The 27,369-nt window shown below is 35.8% G+C and overlaps 1 protein-coding gene across 2 annotated transcripts in view; it reads right to left on the reverse strand.

Annotated features, from left to right (window-relative positions):
- Positions 1–949: 949 nt before the first annotated feature.
- TNFRSF19 (TNF receptor superfamily member 19) overlaps positions 950–27,369 on the reverse strand; it is a 56,433-nt gene continuing 30,013 nt past the window's right edge. For both annotated transcript variants that reach the window (XM_039718737.1, XM_039718738.1), the window contains 5 exons: positions 10,334–10,498; positions 8,959–9,084; positions 8,044–8,146; positions 5,600–6,000; positions 950–3,201 (listed from right to left, as the gene is read on the reverse strand). In XM_039718737.1, the coding sequence (XP_039574671.1) occupies positions 5,607–6,000; positions 8,044–8,146; positions 8,959–9,084; positions 10,334–10,498 (788 nt within the window). In that variant the 3' untranslated portion in view covers positions 950–3,201; positions 5,600–5,606. The remainder of the gene's footprint in view (positions 3,202–5,599; positions 6,001–8,043; positions 8,147–8,958; positions 9,085–10,333; positions 10,499–27,369) is intronic.

Below are 27,369 nucleotides of genomic sequence, written 5' to 3' on the forward strand. Positions count from 1 at the left end.
CCCTGACTTGGCACAAAGTGACCTCCCAAATACGCCACGTGCTGCTGTGCAGATTTGCAGACCTCCAGGTGAACCCCAAGGACACTCAGGTGGGCTGGGCATGTGGCAGTCACAGCAGAAAACAAGTAGAAGACTGCTCAGGAGTGCAGCACATGGACACAGGGGGATAAGGGGTCCTTGCTGTTCTGGGCAGGAGATCCCCAGTTAAGCTCTGAATTGTGTACTTCAAAGAATGTAGAAATAACAGCATTACACCAAGAAGAACCAATGTGAAATTTGCTCAACTAAACCAGCGACAGGCACAGAGCAGCTTTTGTGTCTCCCCCAAACCTTCCCCCCAAAAATCCCACACTCCAGCACAAGCACCCTGGCTTTATGTTATCTGCAATCCTTATCTGGATTCAGTTTCCAGTCACTGCTTATGGCTTTATCATAAGGACCAATTTTATGCAATTATCAAATTACTCTTTCTTCTCAGTCTTCTACTCTTGTCATTCAGACTGTGCCATTCCTTTCGTATTCATTTAAATTGGAGGCACAACTCCAATCCTTCTTCAAAAATACAGCTCCTCTCATTATTTGCTTATCTGTCTTGTCTGAAACAACCTAGTGTTGTGGAGCACCAGGTCCTCTTTTCTAAGACATTGTAAAGACAGCAATCTGACTTTTTTTCTCCCCTTTTTTCCCCCATTTCTTGAGAAGCAGAATTTTTAAACAGTTTTGTAGTACTATGATTTTAAGCATTGATGTTAATTTACTGCTTCTTCAGGGTCCTCCTGCTTGAAGAATGATGTTACTGCTAAACTGCAAACATCTCAAGACAAAGATGCACCAAATTCTACCATAACCTTAATATAATTACCCCATTATGGAATTCTAAAAGAATTAGAAGAATTCATCACTAAATTTGTACAGAAAGCTATTATTAATTTGAGGTCAACAAACTAAGACTGGTTCATGTAACATTTTATTCACAAGTAGAAAAAGTATTACAAAACAATTTATACAAGGTTTTAATTTACATTTGTTAAAGGAGTATTTAAAACAGCACTGTAAGTCCCTAGACATGACATGTGGGCAGTCTAAATGCAGTGATAGTGGATGTTTTCTATTGGCATGTACAACATTGCTTGCCACAGGCAATATACAAAAGACCAATTTGGTTAAATTAAGGAAAAAAGTATATACAAAATATACACATATAACTAAAAAACACTCTCTTAATTTTTTCCTCCCAATTTGCTCTCAAGCTTTCACTCATTAAAAAAAAAAAAGTATATTTTTCTAGGGTTGCTGGATAAAAACAATTATACAAAGTTTAAATTCCAATGGGAAAACATACTGTGGCAGATGCTGGCAAAATCTTTGAATATTGATTTTTCAAGAACTGTTATTAGTGAAAAGTTAAATCTCCATATGTTCTGGAAATATTTTGCCATATACTGAAATGCACATTGGATTTTTTTTTTCTATTTACAAAGTATATACAAAGAAGCACACATCTCTTCATGCACATGTAGTGAAAAATAATGTTTTGTAACTTCTTAAAAGTATGAAAGTCTACAAAAATTATTCAAAACTATTCATATTTCAATATATATGTGAAGGTATTTATCTGAGTAATTGTACTGTATAACTGCTTATTATTCCATCAGTGACCAAAAGGTGGTATCTACTACTTAAAACACCAAACCCAACACAAGCCAGAAAATCACTTGTGTAACTTGTTCACTTTGGTTTCAATTTGGGAAGTGTTATTCATGGCTTCTGCACAAATGAATAATCTCACTGGTGAAGAGCTCTGCCATGACTGCCTGCACTGTTTTTAGCTATTTTTGTGCAGGTCCAAACTTCTGTGTGCTTCAAAGCAAGTCTTTTTCCATAATGGATTCTGAATACTGTCTCAACATTTCCATTGCCACACAAACCATGTGTGGAGAGATGAGTAATATTTATTGCCAATTTGTTGGCCTCAGTTTTGCTGATTGCTTTGCTTTAGTCAAGGCACATTGGGTACTTGAAGGAATAATTGCTAGAGTTCATCACAGGCAAGTGTGAGCCTGTTGAGTGTCATGAATCAGTGGAGGTTACTGGCATTATCCACAGAAGCAAAAACTATTTTAGGGGAAAATGGCTGGAAAAAAATTATATTAAGGGATCTGATAAAGCAAACCACTTCTTATGTTCTGTGTGGAAAATTTGAGTTGATGCAGTACTACAGTGAGAAGGACAGAGGGTCTTGAATGAAAGGGACTCCTAAATGAATGAATTAGTTCACCACAGAGCTTGATCCTTAAAAATAACGCATTAATAAAAAATCTTGGTAACAGTCTCACTGTATAAATACTTTCATGGCACACCTGCTATAGTCTGACATTTTGATTTGACATTGATTACAATTATTTCAACATTCAAAATTATATGCTATAACAAGAAGTGCTGTATTCCAATACTGAGGCTACTAATTAAACACAATGTCCTTATCTATATGTCTAACCTTCATTAAACTAAATCTAATTTAAAGCTAATCTCCTGCTACACTTAACAGAACAATGCCACCTCTCAAAAATCTAATAACTGGATGGAGGGGGCTTGAACCACACATCCTGTAACATGCTAATTCTCTAACTCCCCAAACTGCTTATTGACTATAATGTAATACATAATAAAAGCTTCAGTTTATTAATAGGTGATCCTTTTATAAACAGAAATTGATTTTGTACGTCCTTCAATAGTAGGAATACTATTTAAAATGAGAACCAGCAGAAAAAAAAATCCTAATGCATGCACAAATCTGCAGGCAGAGTAACTGGCACCATGTTGTCCCACATCTTCTGACACCTGTAGCCATATTTGAGACCCCCCCCACTAAAACACATTGAAGTATTTTTATTTCTTGCTGTATTTACACATACTATTAAGCTAAGTCCATTAGATGTTTTGAGACTCTGAGGAAATAGAAATAGAGATTAAAAAGTCATAAATCCACTTTCAGGGTCCTCATAGGATGCTCCTTGAAGTTTAACTTCACAGCTGTTCCAGCTCAGACACAACTGCTCAGAAGGTGTGAAATGATGCCATTTTTTCCCAGCTGGATTGGAAACCATGCAACACTGAAGACCAGACTATGTTTGATGAGAATCAGCAGGGGAGTGTAAGGGAAGCATTCAGCTTTAGTGCTGAGAGAAACAGCTCCAGTCCCTAAAACAAAGAGACAGAAGAGTGGTTATATACATTCATAAGAAACCTGTATGCACTTCTATATTTGACTAAACACTAAAAGAGTAGAGGTATACTTACTGCTTGCTGTAAAATTCACCTAAACCTTTATTAAAACCCACATTAAAAAGCTTAGACTTGTGTGTACATATATAAAATATGCTATACTCTGATTTTTAATTATTGTATTTCAAAAGAATAAAACAACATTGGCCTATGAAAGACTGTAATACATCTTCAGGCAGTATAAAGACCATCCTTGCCTCAAAATATTTCAAAAAGACATGAAAGATGAAGAGCAGATGGGAAAAAATTATATAGACTGAGATGACATTATTTGTCTTGGAGTTGTGCAGCTGGCCCGTGTTCATCCTGAAAATACATCTCAAGTAAGCCTAGTCCTAGTCCTGTCCCATGAACACTACTGAAATTTCTCTGCCAAAAATGCACACATAATGATGCACTCTAGAGTCTGAATGGGGAGAAATTGTACAAAATGAATCAGTAGGGTCTATTATAGGAAAAAAATGAAGAAAAAAATTAACCCTCCTGAAGACCTTGATTATTTAAAATTATACACAAATCTCAGTAGTAATAGAGGACAGCAGAAAACTATTAATGCATACAGGATTTTGAGATGCTAGAAAAGCTGTCTCCATACATATAGGAATCAATAAGAAAATTTACAGTTCATATACCATAACACGTATAGTGAAATAAAAGCTAGTTTTTGTAGTCATATTTTGAAATCCTGTGGTTCTTTTGATCCAAGAAAATTCTTAAATAATATTAGTTGCATACCTCTGAAGTTGATGCATGGTTTAGTGGGAAAACACCCACAAATTTCTGATTTTTAACATCTTGTCAATACAGAAATGCACTCCCTTAAAACATCACAAACTGCTGGGAACTAGCAGTGCTGAGATCTGAAGTTGTATCCATGTCACTGTCCCCCTCCTGCACACAGCTACAGAATATGACTGTCACCAAACAATATTGGGCTCTACCAAAATAAAAGTGTCAGTGCTGCTGTCTGACACATGGGCAGGTAGTGTCCAGCATTATTACAGACAAAACTTGACACTGTACATAACACATTGAGAGAAAGATGTGCCACCTGGATAAGGCTGATGTGGTCAGTGACACAGCAGATTTTTAGGGTGACAAGTTCCACTGAAGTCAATGGCAAAACCATTCTTGGTTTAACAGTCAGTTCCCTTCCCTTTCCTCCTCTTGACAATGGCACCTAAACAATTAAGGCCGTATTCACAAAGAAACTACTGCACTTACACACTTTCAGAATATGTGTGGGTTTTGCTAAATACTAATTACTTTCTGCTTCATATTTAGGAACAACATAAAAGTGTTAATGCAAACCAAATGGAAGAGGATCAAAGGAATGCAGTTTTACTTCTGCAGATGGCCCAAAATGTTAATAATTACAGATAGCATAATTTTCTTAATTAAGTTTGGTGCATTATTAATATTAGTGGCAACTTCTTGTGTTTCTGCCTCTGAGTTCATGCACAGGAGACTGTTTCACCTTTCCAGCCACAGCCTGCACAGGCCTGGAGTAGCAACACCACTTGCTGTCAGAACATAGGCCATAATTTGGGATCCTTTCACAGATTAGTCACTTGAGGCTCCGGATTACTTCCAAAACCAGAAAATTCCATTTTAAAAATATGGAGCACAGCAAATATTCAAAAAGATATAATGATGAAGCAGCAGCAATGTGACTTTTTGCAACAGTTCCATTGTTACATAGTTGAAACAATTGTTTATCACCTCTTTGCATTTTGACCTCAGACCCGCATTTTCTCTGAGCTTTTATAGATAAAGTTGCATTTTATGGACTAACTTACATTCTATCTGATGACATGGCATTATGAGTCATTTGAGATTCTCTTATGTTTCTAGTACTACTGCAGTAACTCCACAGAAAGGCCTTGTAAATATTTTTAGATGAACACTCGTACGTCTTTTATGCTTTGTTTGCAATAAGCAAAGCCAATTCCTCAGTTCTCACTCATAAACAAAGGCTAGCCTCACACAATGGTTTGGTCACAAGGCTGACTGAATTTTTCTCTTAAAATTTAATGAAAAAATATCCTTTATAAAAGCTGACTGATGTACAGACTTACCCCTGTATTCTGAGTAATATTTCAACACCACAGTTTGTGTAATTACACCTTTCAAATTTAGTTAATGATTAAAAAATGTGAAACTACTGGATCTCTTGTAGAGGTTTAATTTATTTCAGCAATAGCTAGGTGTAACCTATGGAGAAATATAACCCTAGAACTTCTTACAATTCTATATTTATCTAGCTCTACATGCCTGGAGCATTCATTCTGATTCCTTTGTAGTTGTTTTTTACCTCTTTATCAGTCCGTAGAGTCATTTGTTGTTCCATTACACTTTGTCTTTGGCTGGCCTTCAGCAGTCACCGAGTTCTGAAGTGATGAAACTTCTGTGCATGTTCTATGTTCGGAGATTTCAAAGGGCTTTGCAACATTTCCAGCAAGAGACTTAGCTGAAATAAGTACTTCACTTGGTTCCTGGTTATTATCCACTTCAACAGCGGCTGCATTTTCAGTCTCAGGGCTGCAGGATTCTGCAGATCCTCCAGCCAGTTCTGAATATGATTCACAGATAGAAATGCTGTCACAACAAGCTGAGTTTTGCATAAGAGGCCAAGCATCTGGAATGTCTCCACAGGCAGAGCGTGAAAGAGAACCAAGGAAAGCAGGAATCATTTCTCCAACAGAATCAGAAGCTCTGCAGAAGGATAAAAGGCACATAATTTACAAAGCATTCCAGAAAATATTATCAGTATTTTAATTGCTGATCATTTGTAACAGGCATTTCAAGAAGGTTTAACAGGGTTATATTGATACTCTAGAGACATCCTGTACAAACTAAATCTATTGAGAAGGAATACAATTTGTTCCTTGGCTGGAAATGACAAAAGCTCTGGTGGTCAATACTTTGGACAGTGAATCCAGGATTCCACAAAACATGAACTACAGCTGGGGTTGTTTAGGGTCAGAAATATGACAAAAAATACTATAGTAGTGTTCAGGTATAAACACTGTCACAAAGAAGAAGGATGGGGTTTTTTTCTCAGTGCATGGATAGGAGAGTATTAAGACAAGATATAACAGGCTTAAAGTGCAGGAACAAAGATGGTTGGGTAGAGTCTAGAATCTTCAACAATGGGGGGGTTTGGTTGGTTTGTTTTTTTTCTCCCCCAAATTGTAGATAGACAAATATCTAATGGAAGCAAAAGAAGTAAAGTGGCTTCAGACTGGGAGAATGGAATAGGCCACAAGGCTTCTTGAAACTCTGTTTGCTTTAAACCTGAAAATGCATTCACTTTAGATTTTTCAGTTTGTTCTGTCTAGCCTCCAAAATGTAAAAAGTTTTTCTTCTATTCTCTTTTACATGTAAAGGACATAATGTTAAAGAATAGCAAGCATTATTTTTATTTTATGGAAAATGGAAGAAAGTGTAAGTGGAAACTCAGTATTATCTACCTCAAGTGTATTTAAAGTGCATGATAATAGTGACATGTGCCAAACACTGTTGAAAGTCCAGTAGTGTTTTTCACTATATATACACCAAAATAAGTATTAACAAAACCAGGAAGTTACACCAATGTTTTATTTCCAAAAACCGTCTACAGATTTTTAAAAATGCAAGGGCTATATTAAGTCTGATATGCAGTGTGACAAAACTCGTCCCATATTAACATGCCTAGAACAGTTTTTAAGTAGCCTTACTAATTTCCAAAACATGACACTTTATTAGCTTTACTATACACAAAAAGCATTTTCAGAGATGAGGCCAAAAGTCAGGACATTGCACCACAATTGAAGGAAATACATTATTCTGGCAAAGGAAATTGGCACAAGCTCCATTTCTACTGGAAGGAACCACAGGATCTTTGATGTCCACATAGCATGGATATTACAGTTATTTTTAAAGCCTTAACCAAAAGATTCCTCAAAAAGTACACAACTCTCAATTTGTCAGCCTTGGTGGTATACAAGGATGACTCAAGCTTGTTGGTATTTAAACAAGTTGTTATTGAAAACTTAGATATTTGTACTTAGGTCGCTAAGTCACCTTGCACAAACAATACTTATGAAGAAGCCGCCTCTACATTTTTAGTAACATGTGGCCATAAGAACAAAACAGCTGAAGACCAATTTAAACCTTATATGGAAAATCATTCTAGCTAAAAGAAATAAATACATCCTGTATTAAAATCTGTAACCAGGAAACTCTGAAGGACACCATAAATTTTATATATTTAGCTTGTGGCTGTGCTGTAAAAATAACTACTACTATACTTATATTCAGCTGATTGGGAGAAAATAAAAGTTAAAACCTGCTAAAAATTCAGAAATAATACATATTTCAAATCTTGCAGTCCTAAAGAATTCCTTTAAAAAAAATCATCATGCCACTTGTGAACTGTACCGCAATCCCCCTGATTCATGGATTTATGCAGCAACTTGTTAACCATTAGCAGGGGAGGGAGTGGCCAAAGCCTGTAAGGTGCCAGAGAGAAAAAGGAACATTATCTGCTTGTGAGAGAAGCCACTTCTTCAGAGAAACCCTTGGATCAAGTCAGTATTTACTAACTAACACTTAATTTTTTCACCATAAACCTATTCTTGCACAACATGGGATGATGTGGGTACAGCTCATCAAAATCCCTCATTCCACTTCAAGCACCTGTTGTCTCTGCACAAATATTAATTTGACTGCATAAAAATATTTCATATTTAATACACATTTGTAAAACTAAGTTACCTTTCATTGAGCGTGGTCTGTGAGTGGAAAGCACAACTGTGACTGCTGTGCTCCATGCTACAGGTTTCATCACAGCACAGTGAGGGAATCAAGTGAACTGGTCCTAAGGAATGAAAATTAATTTTAATAGTGTTAAAACTATCAAACCTCTGTATAAACTTACTCTCTCATCTTTTTCAAACTTGAGTATTAGTTTTCCAGTTACATTGTAATACATGGATTGAGAAATGTTTTTACAGCAAGAGATTTCTTGCTGTAAAAACATTTTTAAAAACATCTTTATTCCTTTAATATTAAAATATTTATAAAAGCCAAGTCCTTCCTCTAATAGTAACATAGAAGCCAGTCATGAGTACCCATTTTTAAAATTAATTTTCTTCTCAATAGAATACACATAAGTGGAAGCGTTCTGACTAAAGCTATCAGGATGATATTTAAGCCTGTACTTTTGTGTTAAACTATGCATTTCTTAAATATTATTATTATTTCTGATTGTCTTATTATTTCTTCTTATTATTGTTTCTTAATGTCATAACTGCATTTGTTCTGATATGACTTCACAAAATGGCAATGATTTGAATTGTCCAGGTTGTTAATGTCCTTTAGCATTCATACACATTCTTAGATACTCTCTGGTAAATCCTTCACACTAATTTAAGTCTCAAAGCCATATGCAGTGCTATTTTTATCAGAAATAAATGAGATAAACAGTTTGCTTTCTTTTTCAAGTGAAGTCACTGAAATGACTATACAGGAAGAAACAAAGAACCCCAAATAGCTACTTAAAAATCCTTTTTGCTTATTAAGAAATTAGCCTAGGACAAAGGTTAGTTTGACAGTGTTAGCTCTGCAGTTGAATTGTCACAACTCAAGTGTTAGATAAAATAAAGTCACCTTTCAGTAGACATAACATACCACATGTCTGTGATGCACTTCTTTGGCACTGGCAACATGTTCTGTGCTCATATTCACTTAGCCGCGATCTATCAAAACACGATAACTCAGAGCCATTGTAGTGAATGTCTTGTGATCTCAGAGACCCTTTCAAAAAAGTGAATAAAAATCCATGTCAGTAAGTGTTACCTTTTTTCCTGCTCAGAGCCCTCTATGTTTACAAAATGTGTAGTTGTCATGCTATAAAGTATGTCCATACATTTTCCAATTGAAAGACCCACAGTGACCATGTGGCTTCCAACAATGTAAACCACAGACTTTGCAACAAAGCCTGGAACAGCTGGTTCAACTACAGCCTCTTCTAGGAAGACATCTGCTCCCATTTTGATGACTTGAGAGTATATTTTATTCACTGTTACATTTTTGCAGTGTTTAATGATTCTCACTGATTCCCATCTGAAATTTTCCAGAGTCAGCTTTCGGCCACTGGGATTTTGTTTATATTATCTTAAAGAACTTTATATTAACAGCAGACTACCTTTAATCTCTATAATTGTAGGCCAAGGCAAACAAGTTACTGCACTTCACCAAAGGAAGTCTGAACTCGTTGTGTCAGAATTTCTCAAAACTCATGTGTAAAGCAAATTCTAGGTTGGGAACAATTCTGACAATGCCTCTGTAAACCTCTGTAAATTTTTGCTTGTGCTGAGAGCAGCAGTAACAATTCATCCTAGATAGTATTCTTGTTTGGCATCCAGGGTTCATTAGATGCTATAAACATGTTTTAATAAAAGTTTTATAAAACTTTTTCTTTTTCACTTTTTTCTTGGTTAATTTAAATTAAGAGTCAGAAAAATGTTTATTATAAACAAATTACATTGATGAGCTGTTAAGGATTTAAAAGAAATTTACAGATCTGTCTCAGGCATTTAATTCATCTTGAATATGCCCATAAAACCAAAACTGTTAAGGACAAATCTCTCATCTACACTGGCCACATTCATTATCTTGATGACCTAATCTGTGTTTCACAATAGTATTTGATGCACAGATCTTCCAAACTGGTATTTCCACATTGACATTGCAACTCTGTAATGTCCCATCTTGGATAAGGAATAGTCCAAATGTATCTGTGCAGCCTCTAGCAGAGTATGGCATGTGAGTGATGCAATTTGAATATTTTTGGGCATTTACACAGCATTTTCTCAGTAGCAGCTGAAACTTTCACACTGAGCTGGCAAACTTGGATGGAGTCCTGGGCTCTGCTACATTGACCATCTCAATGCTAGACTTGCTTAAATGATGTAGGTATTTAATTTCTTTACCTACAGAGGGATCTGAAAACTAATACCACTCTATAAATATTACCAAGAAACAGTAAAACTTGGAAACTCACAGCTTGGTTTCTTCTCCATGAACTGCCTCTTGCAATAGATAACACAAAGGATGAGAAGAGCCAGGAGCACTGTTGCAAGTGCACTGCAGATAACAGCTGCCAGAGCAGTGTCTCGAGGGCTGGACGCAGTTGAAGGGATCTTCACAAGATTTACCTTGGTAGTACCTGAAATATAATTAAATAATAATTAAGAGAAACTGCAGACATTTCCAGAATGTAGTCATGTAATTCAAAGTCTGGGAAACAGAAGAGGATTGCACAGAAAAAAGGAGAATGTTTTTCGAAAAAAAGAAAATGTATTTATGTGTGCAACATTAAACATACGCAAGTGCAACATTAACATTGCACATATAGACAGATATGATCATCAGCACCTGCAGTATGAAAAGGAGTCTTAGAAAAGATATATTGCAAAATGTGCCATAATGAGCGGAGATGCACACAAACACATTCAGACTGTCCATGAGAATGGAATCACATCCTCACCATGAAAACAAAGATATTTGTGTGTTTAATGCCACATGAATTTAATATGGAGAACATTTTCTAGGGCAGAGTTGAGAGAGTGATCCACTAGAGGGAGGCACAAATACATGAACTTCCCTTAATAAGAAAACTTTCTGGGCACTGAGACACCCACAGAAGTTCAAATGCTGTCAAAATTATCATCCTGCTTTGTCGCATATGTCATGACACCATGGTCATTTCCAAGATCAAACCCAAGATTTCAACTCTGCAAACTATTTTTTTTCAGTGATTTAAAAAAAAATACTAGATAATACTTATAGTCAACATTCAACAGATTAACTTTATACCCAAATTAGTGAAGACTTAAGCAATGTTTCCAGCTACAAATGTTTTCACCTTTAGGTAGAAAGTGAAAAATATTTTTAAAAGATAAAAACTTTAACTACAACTGTTGAAACTGTCTTAAATAATATATTTTAAAATTACATTATTTTTTAAACCATCTACAAATTTTGACAACCCATCTACTTCAATCTACTGTGAATTCTTCCTAAATTCAATAAGAAAAAAGGAATAAAACACACAGTACTTCTATGATGGCAAAATTTTAAGAAACCACAAACCATATTTTACTGACTTTCAAAAAGAAATTACTGTGCCTATTTACCCCAGAAGATATTTGGTTAAAACCTAAAGACTATAATATCCTAAGAAATGGTCCATGCAGTCATAAGTTTAAATTGTAAGATGTCTGCCAGAGTATATAAAAACCTCTAATCAAATTGTACATAAATACAAATGTTCAATATTATTACTGCAATTTCATGATGGCAGGAAAGAACTTCCTAGCTTAGTAGTGTAATCAGTGGAATTGTATTACTAAGGAATATTTTTCTGCAATAGTTATGGTATTTCCTCTACACACATCAAACACGGGCACTGAAGTGTCTGTGATACCATATTGCTTTGTTATATCCCGTATAGGGATTGACAGAACCTAGGCATTTTGAAACATCAACTTAATTTTAAGACTCTAGACCACTTAATGCCAAAGAAAACACTCCTATGAAATTAAGAATCCAGAAAATTAAAGAAACAACCCACCAAATGAATTAAATAAAAACACTTTTTGCATCTTACAGTGTCATGTATCATGTAGTTGCTAGTAAAGAGGGTAATATAAAATGGCAAGGAGATCAGATCATGGGTACATTATACAGAAGAAAGTTAGTTTAGTTGCTCATTTCCTGATTTCAGCATGAAGAGAAACAAGTATTATTGCATTTGCATTGTCTGCTTGAATATTTCCATTTACCTTCAATTTGTACTACTATGTTCCACTGTCACATCAAAATCTGAAGAGCAAATTCATAGCAGATCTTTTTTACATGCTTTCAACTTGCCAAATTGCACAGAGTGGAGCAACTGGAGAAAGTACAACAGAGAGCCACAAAAATGACTGAGGAACTGAAGATTCTCTCTTACGATCAAAGTTTGAGAGAGCTGGGATGGCTCAAGCTCAAGAAGGCTCAGGGGAACCTCATCAGTTTGTATAAATCCTTGGAGGGAGCATGCAGAGAGGACAGAGCCACGCTCCCTTCTCAGTCAGAGCTAAGTTCTATGGCCTCTTTTCCAAATGTCCAATGGTACTTTTAAAGAAAATGCAATAAATGTCATAATAATTTTGTCATAACTTAAATGGTCTTGGAAGGAACAGCTCAGCCTTCCACAGAAAAATCTTTTCACTCAGTTTCTAGGGTATTTGCAGCTGTAGTTTACAGTTTACAGTGTAAGCAGACAAAAACTTCTGCATGAAGTTCCAGGATATGTGGGAGAAGCAGTAAATATATATAAAATCCTGTCTATATAGCAAGGTGTGCTGACTTTGGTGTGAAGATCAGACTGTGCTTTGGTATCAGGTTTTCAATTTTAGTTAACTGCCTGATCTAGTCTTTAGAAGGTTAAAGACAGACTAGACAAGTATTTAAAAACCAGACAATGAAAAAACTGATCTGAACATCTTCAAATAGTTTTCATATCAATACACCTATTTGTATGAATGTACATAAGAGCACTAAACAGTTCTTAGCAATTAGGCCTTCATAATTTGCAGAAAAAAGAATTGCGAACTTTGAAGGGCAAAAAAGAAAAAAGCACAGGAGATGAAGCTTCTATGTTTTTGTCTCTATTCATTTGCTTACAAAATACATCTATTTTCAAGTATGGTTTCATATTACGCATTCTAAGAAATTATAAATTATATATTTCTTTAACGTCCACCAGCAATAGTCAAACTAAAAATACAGTGATTTCATTTTAAATAGGGATGGCAAAACTGAAAATTTTTTTAGCCATCTAGCTATTTAAGATTTATTTTGTTGATTTTTTTTCACTTGAGAAAGCAATTTTCTATTCCTGAGAATGTCTACCACTCATCTTCACCTTCAAAGAACTTTTGGAATAGCTACTCTGAGCAGTCCATTGTAGTCTAGCTCTAATTATAATGATAGTGATCTTCCCTGCAGAGACCAACATTTCAGAAGTGGATTGCTATTGTAGAAGTGGCCCGTTGGGCATTGCTGAACTCTGCTTTCAGTGTTACTCAGACATGTATGCATTTTCATAAACTCTTTCTTTTCACAGACTTAATGGTCCCACTTCAGTAAAGCAAGGAGTTGCATTTTAAATTTAAACTTGTACTCACATCTATTAGATGATTACATGATTAAATTTAAATATGCAATTAAACACTCTGTGAACTGGATGGGATACATTCAGAAAGGAGGGAGGAGGTGCACACTGTTTTCTGATTGTGGAAAGCATGTGCATATTACCTATATTTTATTTAAGAAATTGATTTCCTTTTTTAAATCTTAATTCTAACATATTCTGAAAATGTGCTAATGTTGAAGGAGAATTACCCAAAATATCAAACTGTCTCCTGCATAATTTGGAGCAGTAAGCCTAAATACACATTTTTCCCTTAATTAACCAATATTACATTATATGCAGAGGTGTGGTCCTTAAAAGCAAGAAAAGTTTCTGTTAATCCAAGACAGCTAAACAGCAGTAACTCAGCTAATATGGAACATATGAATCCCAGCTGTATCACTACAATTTCTGCCAATAAACAGAATAGCTGAATATTTGGCCTATTATACCAAACAACAAGGGATAGGGCAAAATGTAAAAATACTTCCTTTGTCACTGATTTCATGTTTCTTTTCTCCAATTTATTATTTTTTTTTAGAACCATGATTAATTACAATTGCTACTGTAATTAATCAGCAAACCTAAAAGAAAGCTTTTTTTGGTAGATCAACCATGTGAAAACAGAACTTGCAGTGTTGTATGTTTCTTCCATGGATATAGGAAACATATACTAACCAGTAAAGTTGAGAATTAAATATTAGGGTTTCTTTCTTAACATGTCCAGTCAATGCTAACCTAAAGAGAGTTTACTCAAAATAACAAAGCTAATCCAAACTGCACTTAAAAAGCAGTAAAATGCTAGCACTGTACAGACAGTACAGATGGTAATCTGTTACTATCAGGATTAGAAGTAAGATGCAAAGCTTAAAATGTTGTTTGTTCCTGGAATATGGGTATTCCTGGTCAAAAGGGGAAAGGAATATTTGTCTATTACAAAAACTGTTTTCCCATTACCTTTATGTTGAATGGCCCAACTCAGTGGTATCCACCTTAATTTGACAAGAATTAAGGGCTCAGACATACCCTCAAGTTATGTAATTTAACAAGTTGCTGCCTGTCAGCTGCACTGCAGTGGCTATCTGTGTGTATGTGCCCTTGCTCCATGGAAAAGGCAGGCCAGTGTAGGGCAATGTGGCTCACTTTGAAATTCCTTCATTAAAAAAAAAAAGACGTTTATATTCATTTAAAAGTAAGAAGACAGTATGTTTACCTAGCCCCAAACAAGCAAAAGGATGTATTATATAGCCTTACATATTATATGGACAATTCAGACACTACATGTACAAGATCTGTATACATAGATTAAATACATATGTTTTATATACCACTGAGCATCAACACAAATGGAAAACAAGTTTCCCCGAAGATATCTCTGAGTCTTTACAAAGCAGCAGATTCCCTCCCTTCTCCTGGTCTTTCAAGTAGGAGGTAAGAAACTTTATTAAACATTACTGTTGGAGACTGTGGTAAATACTGGGGACAGAGTCTCCCAACATCTGTAAAAAGCCTTTTGCGTGCACGGCCTACACCCAAAGTTCATCATGTCAAACCACATTTTTCAAATGTGCTCCAAGTGCTGACTACAATTTTTTTCTTTTTGTTTGTTTTATTTTGCTGGTTTTGTCATTTTTTAATAAATGGACCAAAAAGCCCTAGGGGAGAAAATGACTATTCAAGTATTTATCCATTGTTTGGAAATCCTGAGAAATATGCTTATAAATTAAAATCTTTGAAATTTGATTTATTCATTTCCAAGACCATTTCTCTTGCACTGTGTATTTTCATGAACTCCAGCTGCTGACAGGCTTTTATGTTTAAAATAGTAGAACAATTGCACTGTGTATGTGAATTAAAAATATATATGAACTCCACAGTACTGGATACACACCACAATGTCTGTAAGGCAACCTCTGCTACACATTTTTCTTCTAGCAATTCAGAGATGTGAAATCTTTTTGTATTTCTGTGGTGATCTAAATTGAGCCACTATAGGGGCACAAAAGTAAGATTGTTTCATACAAAAAACTTCCAATTTCAAGAACTGTCTAGCCATGTGAACACGAAAGTTCATTAGAGAAACAGCTCAGACCAACCACTGCTACTCTCAAATAACCTGAAAAAACCTAAGAAAAAAAAATCAGAGGAAGTGGAATGAAATCTGTGTCACCACTGAACTACAATCAGAGGAAGTGGAATGAAAGAATGAAATCTGTGTCACCACTGAACTACACATTCTACCCCCCAACATAACTGGTTATTGATAGGAAAAGACAGATCTCTCCTCCATAAGCCGGAAACACCCAGCGTGATCTGTGTTTCACAGACACACCAAGTCTGTGCTGACTGTGTTAATGACTGTGGTGGTGTCAACAATTTCCTTTCTGACTTTTGCTTCTAGAAGCCAACTTTTCATCGCTGACAGCTGAAGGTAGGCAACACCTATTTTCTTGAAAATGCGACTTCTTTTTTTGGTGTTTTCATGTGTTAAAACAATGCCCCGTAAAGCTTATGTCAGAACATATGAGATTGCTTCATACAGATGAAAATCTGTTTTGTTACATCACCTCTAACTTTTACTTTTAAACACATTCTTTGCCAGATATGTTCTGTGAAATAGAACACACTATTTTAGCCTACTCTCTTGTTCAAATCCAACTCTAGAATTTCTCCATCCCACACAGGCTATGGAAGTTGTTTCATCTTTTCAACAGAAAATGAAAGCAGGAAGTATTTTTTTGTATTTTTGTACTTTGTATTCTGTATGTGTAGTCCTATTTAATTTTTAGGACTATCCAGTTGGAGAACAAAATATCCCTGCGCAGAATTTTGAGTCAGTTTGGTCTGTTTATGACAGTTTCTGCTCTATTCAGTCTCTGTACACACTCTGTTGCTCTCAGTCCCAAAACACTTCCACAAGACGTGGCCCATATAAGCAGAGGAGAAGTTTGCATTGCTGAAAAGCAAATCGTGTTCATGGGGGCAACTACTGCCATCACCCATTTGCTAAGGGAGGAGAGGGGGCCATGAACCCTTCAGAATCCACCTGCATTCTCACCAGTTAAGTGACAATGGCACATATGTAAATAGACGAGAAAGCACATCTGAAGGTTGTCTCTTTAGCCAGTAGAGAATAACCCACTTTCATTAATCAAAACTGTAATTGAACATTGTGAATCACATGCATACAGGCTACAGAACTGTTCCAAAAAGCTCAAACAAGCTCTTAAAGCTGCTGGGTGATGAGGTTGCATTGGGGCATAGATTGGTTTTCAGTAGGTTGAAATGCCAGTGAGCAAAGCTCTGTCCTGTGTCCGTGACTGAGGGCTGGTAGAGCAGCTAAGCCTTCCCCTAGGCAGGGAACATGTGCATGACTGAGGGACTGAGGGCTGGTAGAGCAGCTAAGCCTTCCCCTCGGCAGGGAACATATGTGCTCTTCCATATACATCTATGTATTTAATTGTACAAATACCAGTAAAGCAAGAAATTATATGTAAATCAGTCTTAAAAGAGTTTTTGTCTCTGATTCAACAAGAAGTAATTTCTAATACTTCACTTTCTATCCCAAATATTTCCCTCCTTATTCTGGTTCAGCTGTGCTGACACCCAGGGAGTAAAGCAAAAGATTTCATAATGATTGCAAGTGTGCCCTAAGTTTGTTGACACAAATTTCCATAAACATCACTATGCAATATGTATTGCATATGTTTACGCAACACATTTTAAAGAACTATGGCTTTTGTTCTTGCTTTAAAAATTATTTGTAAAGGTAACAGTACTCAGCTATGTCACTTCTGTTTGCAAGCTGCTCTGTCATCAGAATAGCAGAGGATACTATGATATAATTCATTCATAAAGTTTCTAAAGCTTTAGAAAATAATGATTGTATATTCAAAAACAAATATATCGGTAAGTGATACATTAAGGAAAACTACTCTATTTGAATATCAAATTTGGTGCAGGAATAATTTCCTTATTTTGGTCAAAAAGCAGCTTCTTGAATTGGCCAAACAACTTATCTAGTCCAGACATCAAGATGTTCCAGCAGCTACCAGAAAATTCAATAAAGTTTTAGTATCTTTACCTTCTTGCCCCCTGGCCTAAAATTAAAATCTGAAACAACTGGGAAAGGAAAACAAAATCCTGATAGTTAGAAACATCTTCACTCTTCAAACTCTCTGTAATGTACTAATATTTTTTGCTACCAAATATGAAAAATATAAATGCCAAGGAAATTCTTCCAAGTAATAGAAATCCCATGCAGAAAGAGCCTAGTTATTATATGAATAATAAAAAATCAGTAGTCAAAGAGATCTGGAATTACATAAGTTTGTGCATGTGTGTTCAATACTGGACTATTTATTACATTAACATTTAAAAAGGTTATTTCCAAATTGAGAGTATGAGCAATAAAATAAAGAAGACCCACAACTTTCAGATTGCAGATAATTCAGGGTAATCTAAAAATTAATACACATAAAGTATTGATGCCATTGTATTTTGGTATCCATTTTGAAAAGTGACCAAGGGACAAGGCTTAAGTACACAACAGTTAAGCTGTAAAACCTGTAATTTTAAAATCCAAATCTACCTTGGAAGCTAGAGGCCTGTATTAGGTCACATACTTCCTATGCCATGTGAAGGAAAAGGTTAAATACAGAATAGAATCTGAAATATCTGTCATATGAGTAACACAGTTCCTTACGTCACCATGCTCAGCCTATAGATACAGAAACCTGGAGAAGGATAATGTACTTTGCTCTTCCCATAAATTACTCAGAGGCAGAGAGGAGCCTGCACTTCTCTTAAAACTCTATGGAGAACAAAAATCTATGCTCTTATTTTAAAATTAAATTAGGAGACAAATCAGAAGCATGGCTTATAATGCCTTTCAGATGCAGCTCTTGAAAGAGGAGGTAATGATGGGGTTTCTGCCTTCTGAGAAAGCTTAAGAGCTCTTTGCCAAGACGTACGAAATTAAGACTCTTCTATCACCTTCATGGAGGTTGTTTTAGCCACTAGGCTGAGCAAGGTAAAAGCTTATTTCTCCTCTCCAGCTGAATCTGTCCAGTTGTAAAGCTTTGGCAGAAGGAGCAAGGGCCCCTCTTTGCACAGCCGACAGTCACATGATATGCAGACCAGAACAAAATTAAATAAACTAGACTTAGGCTTGCTCAGCAATTACATTATTCCTGTTTACAATTATGTTTAAATATCACTAAGTTACCTTAAATTCTCCACACAAGGCACATGTTGGGGAGAGAAATAAGTCTGCACTAGGGAAAACAAAAAGTATGTTTATATAATTAAGACAGTTTCATAATACACTCCACTGAGCTGAATTACAATTCTGAATTAAGGTTAAGAGTTGCATAACCAATGCTACTAATATTTTAAAGTTTTTAACTTTGCAATCCCAAGATCCTTTAAAACCCCTTTTTTGGGGGGGCAAGTAACACAAAATACATGGGATTAAATATAAATTTTCAAAATTCTGTAACATAGAAGTTAACACCTTTAGAAGTTGGCATGCATCCCCAGCTTGTTGAATTACTGCAGAAATCACAAATGCTGTAATTTACTGCAAAGAAATTACCTACAGTGCATCAGTGTGCATGCACATGCAAATTGTATTACAAATGAAAAAGCTGTAGCTTTGACATCAGAAATAACAATAGCTTATGAAAAGCAGTTATTAATTCACCACTTAAAGCTGTGGGGATAAAGTCAAGTTATACAGAACAAAAGGCTGCTATATACCAGATCCTTGCTTTATTATATCACTTAATCTGAAACATAACATCTGTCCTCTTTAATAGGAGTCAGTAGGAATCAGCCATAGACTACAGGAGACATTCCGAAAGGTTATCTTTGAAAAGTCAAGCTCTGCAAATGAGATTTATCTGAGCAAAGCAAAGATCTTCTTTGGAGGGAATCACCTGAACTCTCTCTACAGGGGATGGGGAGGGCTGGGGGGTGTGTGGGTAGGAGAAATTAGGGTGAAATTAGTCTGGTTTGTTTGAAACACCACCCTTGATCTCTCCATATTGAGAGAACTTCAGATCACCAGCTCACAGATGTAGCCATTACACATATTCACAGTCAAGAAGGTGGCATCCTACTCTGGTTTTGTCAAGAAACAATGAAGGGTTTTGAGGGCCTTTGACTTCCTCTGTTTCAGTTTGTTAACAGATGTTAAACATTTTATGCTGCTTCCATTGAAAAGATAAAAGTCAGCCACAGCTGCAAAATCTGTAACAACTTCTTCACAATGGCAGAACTCCAGAAAAGTCCAGCAGTATTTAACACCTCACAGTCTGCATGGAATATAAGAGTGTGCAGCAAATAAAGTGAGACTTAAAGAATTACACGTTTTGCCTATCCTGTGCTTTAAATGAATAAAGTGGAAAATAACATGCAACAATGTAAATACAACCTGTATCACAGTAACTATATATAGGGAATCTCATGGTTACAGGCCTCAATTCTGGCATATTCTAACTTTAGCAAGTTCTCTTAGAATATGGGCTTTGGTTTGTGAGATATTTCATCAAAAAATAAAAAAAACCCAAACTTTTCTAAATTTTTTATTTGTGTTTTTACTTATATAGCAGCAGTGAAAAAAAAAATCTATATTATAAAAATAATTTTCTTCCTTAAAATGAATTAAAAAGAAAAAAAGAGTAGGATTGGGTTTTAGGGAGTCAGACACAATCATTCAATGTTGAATTGCAGTTGTCATCTCACCAGATACTGGCATCTAGGTGAAATTTATTACTATAGAAGTCTGAAGACAAAGCCAGAGCTAGGCACCTTAGGCTCTCTTTCTAAAACAAAGCTAGGAACAGAATATCCTGAGAAGTAATTATTCTGAAAAGGCTTGAAAGACTGCTTAGTGTAAGTCACTGAAGCTTACCTTGTCTGGCTTGAGGTACCTAATTCTCACCCCTGATTGGGAGTTTGGGTGGCAACTTCAGTGCTAAGCATTAACTTTTAGATGCCCAAATTAGGGTGCATTAATTCCATCTTAAATTTCCACATGCAGACAGGGTAACTATAAATCCCATTCAGTAATAAGCATATAGAATCATACCACTGGACTAAAATGAAACTTTACTAAAACTGGTGGATGCAACCCTTCAGTTAAAAAAGCACATGTGTTTAGGAAAGAGTCACAGACTATATGTCAAAGGCACATGTCACTGTCCAAAATAACATGTGAGATTATTCTATGATTTTTGCAAAAGAGGAATTTGGCAGAACACTGCTTTAGCACAAGTGAACCAGTAAGAGTGAGAATGTGTGAGGTCTATCACCCAAAAACTTAAGGGTGAGCAAAGTATAGGACAATAATTTGAAGGATACAAGTGATCTGTAGGAACATTAGGCCCTTCTGCTATAAGGCTGCTCCCAGCTCATAAGGTGTTGGTTTATAATGAATCATTACTGCTAAGGTCCTCAGCACACAACTCTTGTTAATAAGGCTATTGCAGTCTCTCCTACTTCCAATACATTCCAGTCCTCCAGGTAATTCCAGTCCTCTGCTGTGGTATTTCAGTGTTCTTTTGCTTGACAATGATTTCCTTAATAGACAGTTGGCAGTATGGAAAGTTTGAGCCTAGATGGATTCCGTGTTTTCTTCTGTATTTTCTTGAAAACAAAAAAAAATTAAGTGGAACACAGCCAAAGAATTTTGTGGCTGAGCAACTTAGAATCATTGAATCCTTAGAAGTTGAGACAGACCTTTAAGATCATTGAGTCAAATAGTACCTACCAGCACCAAGGAGAATAAAAACCTCAACACACTGCTGGGCACTTGTTTAGCAGTATTTTATATTCACATGCCAGTCACAGCTTGGACTCTGTACCCAAAGTCACAGCAATCAGCATGCATTTATACCAGAGTGACCAAACTCAGTGCCCCTGAAGTGGTGCTAATGCAATCATTCCCTGTGTGATTACGAGAGATACATTTGAACCAGTATTTTCAGTCTGAATACAGCTTAAAAGCTTGTTATCAAATGAATATATTTAAAACAGTCTAAGGCTTCTGTTATTAGAAATTGTCTAAAAAGTACTGAAAAGCTGTTACTACTACTTATTTTTTTTTTCAGATTGCCCCTAAAAACAATAAAGCAAAAGTTAAGTGAAAAAAAAAAGTTTTGCAGCTTTACTACAATGCATGCAATCCTGGAATAATTTTGAATAACCTAATGTCCAAGCTAAATAAGAACCTTGCAAATCCACTCCATACAGAAAATAGATAATTGCTTATAGCTACTGCAAGCCTGGACTGAAGGGCTACCCATATTAGTAAGTGCACACAAGGCAAAAACCATAGGAAATAGTACTTATTCACTGCAGGTCACAGATTAGCCCCTTCTCTGTAACTCAGGAATTTCAAGCTCACTTTAATCTAGTGTAATTGAGCTAACCAGCTCTTACATTAAAAAGTAATGATTAAGTTAAATTTCTTGCAGACTTTCTGTACCTAAAACAAACATGCAGTATGCCTCTGGCAAAGAAGGATACTAATTATAGGATTGACTCATAAGATGAAAGGTTGCACAAGTTACTACTAGAAACTGAAGTATGGTAAGCTGCTTTGAAAAAACACATTGAAATTCTCATAGTCTGCAGTTGAGAATTTAATGTCCTAACTGTACCTAACAGTGTTCAGAAACAAAACTAAATATGCTTGCAAACTGCTTGTTCACATTTTAGATGAACAAGTTAGAAGTGAATACAGTGATTTGTTCACCATTCTATAATAAGGATTTTTAAAAATGTAATAAAGAAGTGAGTTCTCAAGTGACTTTTTATTACATGAAAACATTCAAAATTCAGTATTTTTGGTCATTCTTAACTTTCTTTTGTTATATAAAACATGGTCTTACAATGGGTATTCAAGGATTCATTGCTTGACTTCACTCTTAATGCAACAATTAATTCCCTAATTTAACAGGAATCATAAAAGAAAGTTTCCAACATCTCTAAGGCTTCAGACATCTCTGGGAAAGGATATGTGAGTTCAAAAGTTGTATCTCCAGCTGCAGCTTTCACTGGGATTAGCAGATAGAGGTGCCAGCTGTGAGTTAGGAGAAAGATAGAAAATATGCTCTGTGTGTTGTCATGAACTGATCAGATACAACCTTCTGAAGGCAGATAGGTCCTGCTTATGGGAACTCCTATTACCAGCTGCATGAGCTTGGGATGGGAATTCATGAAATACATGAAATTTGATTTATTTTAAAAATCACATGTTGACATTACTACTTTCATTTTAAGATATATACTTTCAATCATATTCTAACAAGAAATGAGGATTGTATTTTCAAAGAACACTATGGAATACTGTGTTCTCTCCAAAATACATTAATACATGCTTTAGAAGATAAAAATGGATTACATATAACTAGTGCAATTCTCATGCTGAAACTAGACAGCCAAGGCCACTCTGAGCAATTCAGCTTGGTCAAACTTCACATCAACTTCATCTACTTTAAGATTTACTGGATTATGACCGTATATATTTTATATATTACATTTCCAGAGATTATAAACAAGTAGTATTAAAAACAGACATTTCTATTCCTATTTTATTCTATTATTTCCATGTATATTAGGGAGCTGTCTACATTATATTTGTTCACTCTGAAATAATTTAATATTTATATTCCTAACACCTTACTAAGTAGAGACTGCTAATACTAATCTAGATTTTATATTAGATAGACTGTTTTCTTAAAGTTTTGAATTTTAGTATTCAAATTTTTCTGTTCTTTCCCTCCAGTCATAATAAATGAACAGTTTCAAGAGGTTCAGAAATTATAAATTTTTTTTTCCATTTTTTTTTCCATTATTTTCTTTTCTGTACACTTTCTGCCATCAACAAATGTGGTAGGAGTTTATGCCACAACCTTCTCATCTCAGCAAGTGCACTAACGTGCACTTCACTACGTGCTCTCTCTTCACTACTCCTTCATTTTTTTTTGGAAAATCTGAGAATTCTTTGTCCGAGATCTGTTACTCTGTCAGCACAGACAAATTAGTCATCATGGTCAAAAAGGATTAAATGGGATAAATGACAACAATATAGATACACTGTGTTCACCTAGGAAAGCAAACTGAAAAACCCGCAATTCTGTTCTTAACATGTGTCTTAAAAAGTTTACAATAACACTTAAATTTACAATTCTGAAATTATTTTTAGCAGACAAAAATGACAACTGTCACACCTATGGGCCACTGGCAACATTTACCATGCTTAAATACACAATAGCTAAAAGCAATGGAAGGCAAATTCCCAGTTCTCAGAAATCCAGCCTTCTGTGGCAAGGAAGAAAAAAGCAGTTTCCCACAAAGAATAAAAAACTGTCAGGAAGGAAAATTCTTGTACAGATCCAGAGAATAGTGTGATGCAGGCATTAAAGAAATGATCCATGTCCTCAATAATAACCACCTGAGAGGTGTTCCATCAACAAAGCCAACTCAGTTCTTAACTCAGAACTTAAAAGAGAGTAAAGAGAGTGATGTGGAGTGACAGGAGATGCTTGACTGTGAGCAAGAAAGCCTTTTGCAACTGCAGCAGTGTCTGTGAGAGACATCAGCACCAGTGTGGGACACAAGCTCATCCAGTTCTGGAAGAGAAAACCTTATGGCTGCATCCCACTTGTGTTACATCACAAGCCTGCACAAAGTCCATAACAGCAGGAAAGGACTAGGAAAGAACTAGGCTTTTCCAGTTTGGGATTTTTCCTCTGTTGCACAAGCTACAGCATTCCTTCATATATAAAAACTCCTCAGTATGGAACTTTTTACATATACTTTGATCCAGAAGAACGTGTCACAATCCATCTCACACAGCTCTAATTATGGAAACCTGTGTGAAATCAATCTAACAAACCATGTTTTGTCAAAAGAAAAATCACATATTATAATTACATATGTAGTTAAAGGGAAGGTTTAACAATTTTTTGGGAAATGGACACACAGAAAAGGGAGATTCAAAGCAAGTTCTCTAAAGCCTCCAGAAAGAAACACTACCAAGACTCATGCATTAAAATCCAAATTTTGTTTGGCTTTGTACTTCTACTGCAAACTCTGTTACTGAACCATATCCTGGTCTTGCATACTCCACAAAAATATTTATTTGTATATAAAGGATATTTTGTCTTTTTACACAGAAAATATTTGCATTTCAGAAGAGCAAATGCAATTATAATGAGGGAAAGACAAGAAGACAATACATTTCTGAATTAAAAGGGGCTAAACCCACACCAGTTAACACAGCAGAATGTCTTCTAGTGATTTTTTTTGTGTAGATTCATTCCCTGATGTAGAGGATTACTCATTATAGTGCATGAAGCAATGCACTATATACCTTTGCAAAGCCTTTAGAGTGTCATATTCAGCTTTTAAGTTTCCATTGGATGTTATCAACAGATGTCCTTTATGACTTGCTGGTCAGTCTCAATGCATCTAATAATACAAATTTGAGATTAAAGAGCAGAATAATTGAAATAGAAAGTCTGACCCAATCACCTGTACTTTACACACATAATGCAGGAAGTAGGGAATAGAGTTGAGTTGATTAGTCAGATAATAATTTAAATGGAAATTCACTAACTTATAGCCTGAGTTTTACTTCAAAAACACAACTCAAATTCTTAAGTGTTTGAACAATTTCTAGTCAAAAAAAGAACAGTCTTACTGGTATACTTTCATCAGGATATCCAAACAGGAAACAGAGCAGATAAGCTTTTCGCCTCATTTTGAAAAGCTATGAGTAGTAAATTAGATTCTATTATTTAACCATGACTGGGCTGCAGTCAGAATGTGAAAATTATAAACAGTGTAATTATCTCAGCAAGCGATCTTAGAGCCATTGAGCTCTATTGCAACTTGCTAATTTGAGAAGGCATGAAACCAGCATCTCAAACAGGCCCAGGCCCTGCAGTGCCAAGCAGGCAACACCTGGGCAGCATCCTCAGTGCTGGGAACACACCTGGGACAGGAACACACTGCTGAGGTAAGAACCAAAGAGTAACGGTGGGCAGCCAACACACAATCAGTACACATGGGAAGGGAAGAATTCTGCACTCGAAGGAGTCACCGAGAAAAGGACACCCAGACATTATCCCAACCTGCTCTGCTGAGTTTGCCATCAGAAGGCATCACAGATCAGACTGTTCAGAGATGAGCAACAGAGCAATTAGCTCGTAGATCCTGATGGCTTTGGCAGCAGCTGCACATGTAACTGCTTGGTGCTGCAAAAGCCTTTGGATAACCACTGAAGGGTACAGAGAAATTTGGAGGTGCCTCCTTAAATTCCAATTCCATTACCTCTTGGATCTCTGTGATAGAGAAAGTGGTCTGTATTGTCCAGTCATACACCTGTTAGAGCATCCTGCTCAGTCCATGCATAGGTACTTCCTTCCAGGGCAGTCACAGCAAAGCAGGTAAATCAAACCTTTCAGCCTAAACTAAAGCTGCAATGTGTCCAGGCCTCCTGGACCCAGAATTAGTGGAATACTCCTGGAGACCAAACGAATTGTTGAGGTCCCTTGGGCTTTTAAATGTTTGCACAGTTAGGTAGCTGTCAAGCAGGACAGTTGGTGATGCAATTTTGGAGTCAGAATCCTGGGTCTTTTTGAATATTTACACCTTACATACCTCTAGATACTTGACAGGGCTAATGTTACCTATACTGAGATGCCCCTAAAGCATTTGCTACTAGCCTAGTTCTTTCAGTTTGTAACTTGAATTGGCTACTCGAAGCACGCTTATTGAAATGAAATTTCACTGTGCAAAGAAATTTAAGTTAGACTTTAGGTAGCAGGTACAAAATAAGGACCCTGCTTATTGGCATTGTAAGAGCTTCAAAGAAGATAAAGAAATTTCAAACACTCAATACTTGAGGTTACTGTAGATTTCATAATGGAGAAGACATGCTATACTGAGTACTTCTGTTCTACAGAAGTTACTAGTAAGTGAATCAATTCATTGGAAGAGCCCTCACACCTACAGTTTTGCAGAATTAAGCTGTAATAGGTGTGAGTAGAAATCTTTCTGATAAAACACATTTTCCACTGTAAAAAAAGTAACTGAATGGTTGAAAACATTTAAGGATAGTGCAACAAAGTGGGCAGAAGTTCACTATTTTAAACTGACTGGATGCCCTGAGAGCTTCAGCTTCCAAATCTTGATTCCTTGGTAAATTCCTTGGTAAAGTGTCTGGCTTACTTAACAGAAATTCTGTTAAGTTTGGGAGCTGCAACTTCTTGCAACATAATTTCAATTATAAAGCTAAATTTTCTTCTATGGAAAATTTGTGGTGTTTTTTTGTTTGTTTAGGCTTGGTTTTATTTTTAAATTTTTTTTTTAAGAGGTGTAGACAGGATAGCTGATAGAAACAAAGGAAACAATTCTTACCCTTTATGTCTTCTAACCAGAATACATATGTAGTGTTAACAAGCTACATAATGAAGTGCCTTCCATACATATAGGCAAAGAAATGAGAGGTACATGCAAGGAAAGTTGATGAGAGTAAGCTGGGAAAGTTTTAGAACATGATTAAACTGCAATGTATTTGAATTTCCTCTCCATTAAGTAACACTTCAGAACTATTTAAACTCATTTTAGTGGTAATACCTCTATTATTAAAATAAAGAAAAATCTGCCCTCTCTTTTTTTTTAACATTTTTAGAAGAATAGCCCAACATATAAAGTAAATTCATAACAGTAAGAAAAGGACCTGTTTGACTCTAAGTTATACATGAACCTCAATGGGTCAGAACCAACTCAATTACCAAGGACAATAAATTAAAAACGTTTAGGTTTCCTAGGTTAACTCTCTT

The sequence above is a fragment of the Passer montanus genome, unplaced genomic scaffold (genome assembly GCF_014805655.1).
Source record: "Passer montanus isolate IOZ18808 unplaced genomic scaffold, ASM1480565v1 scaffold4, whole genome shotgun sequence".
Classification (NCBI taxonomy): Eukaryota; Metazoa; Chordata; class Aves; order Passeriformes; family Passeridae; genus Passer; species Passer montanus.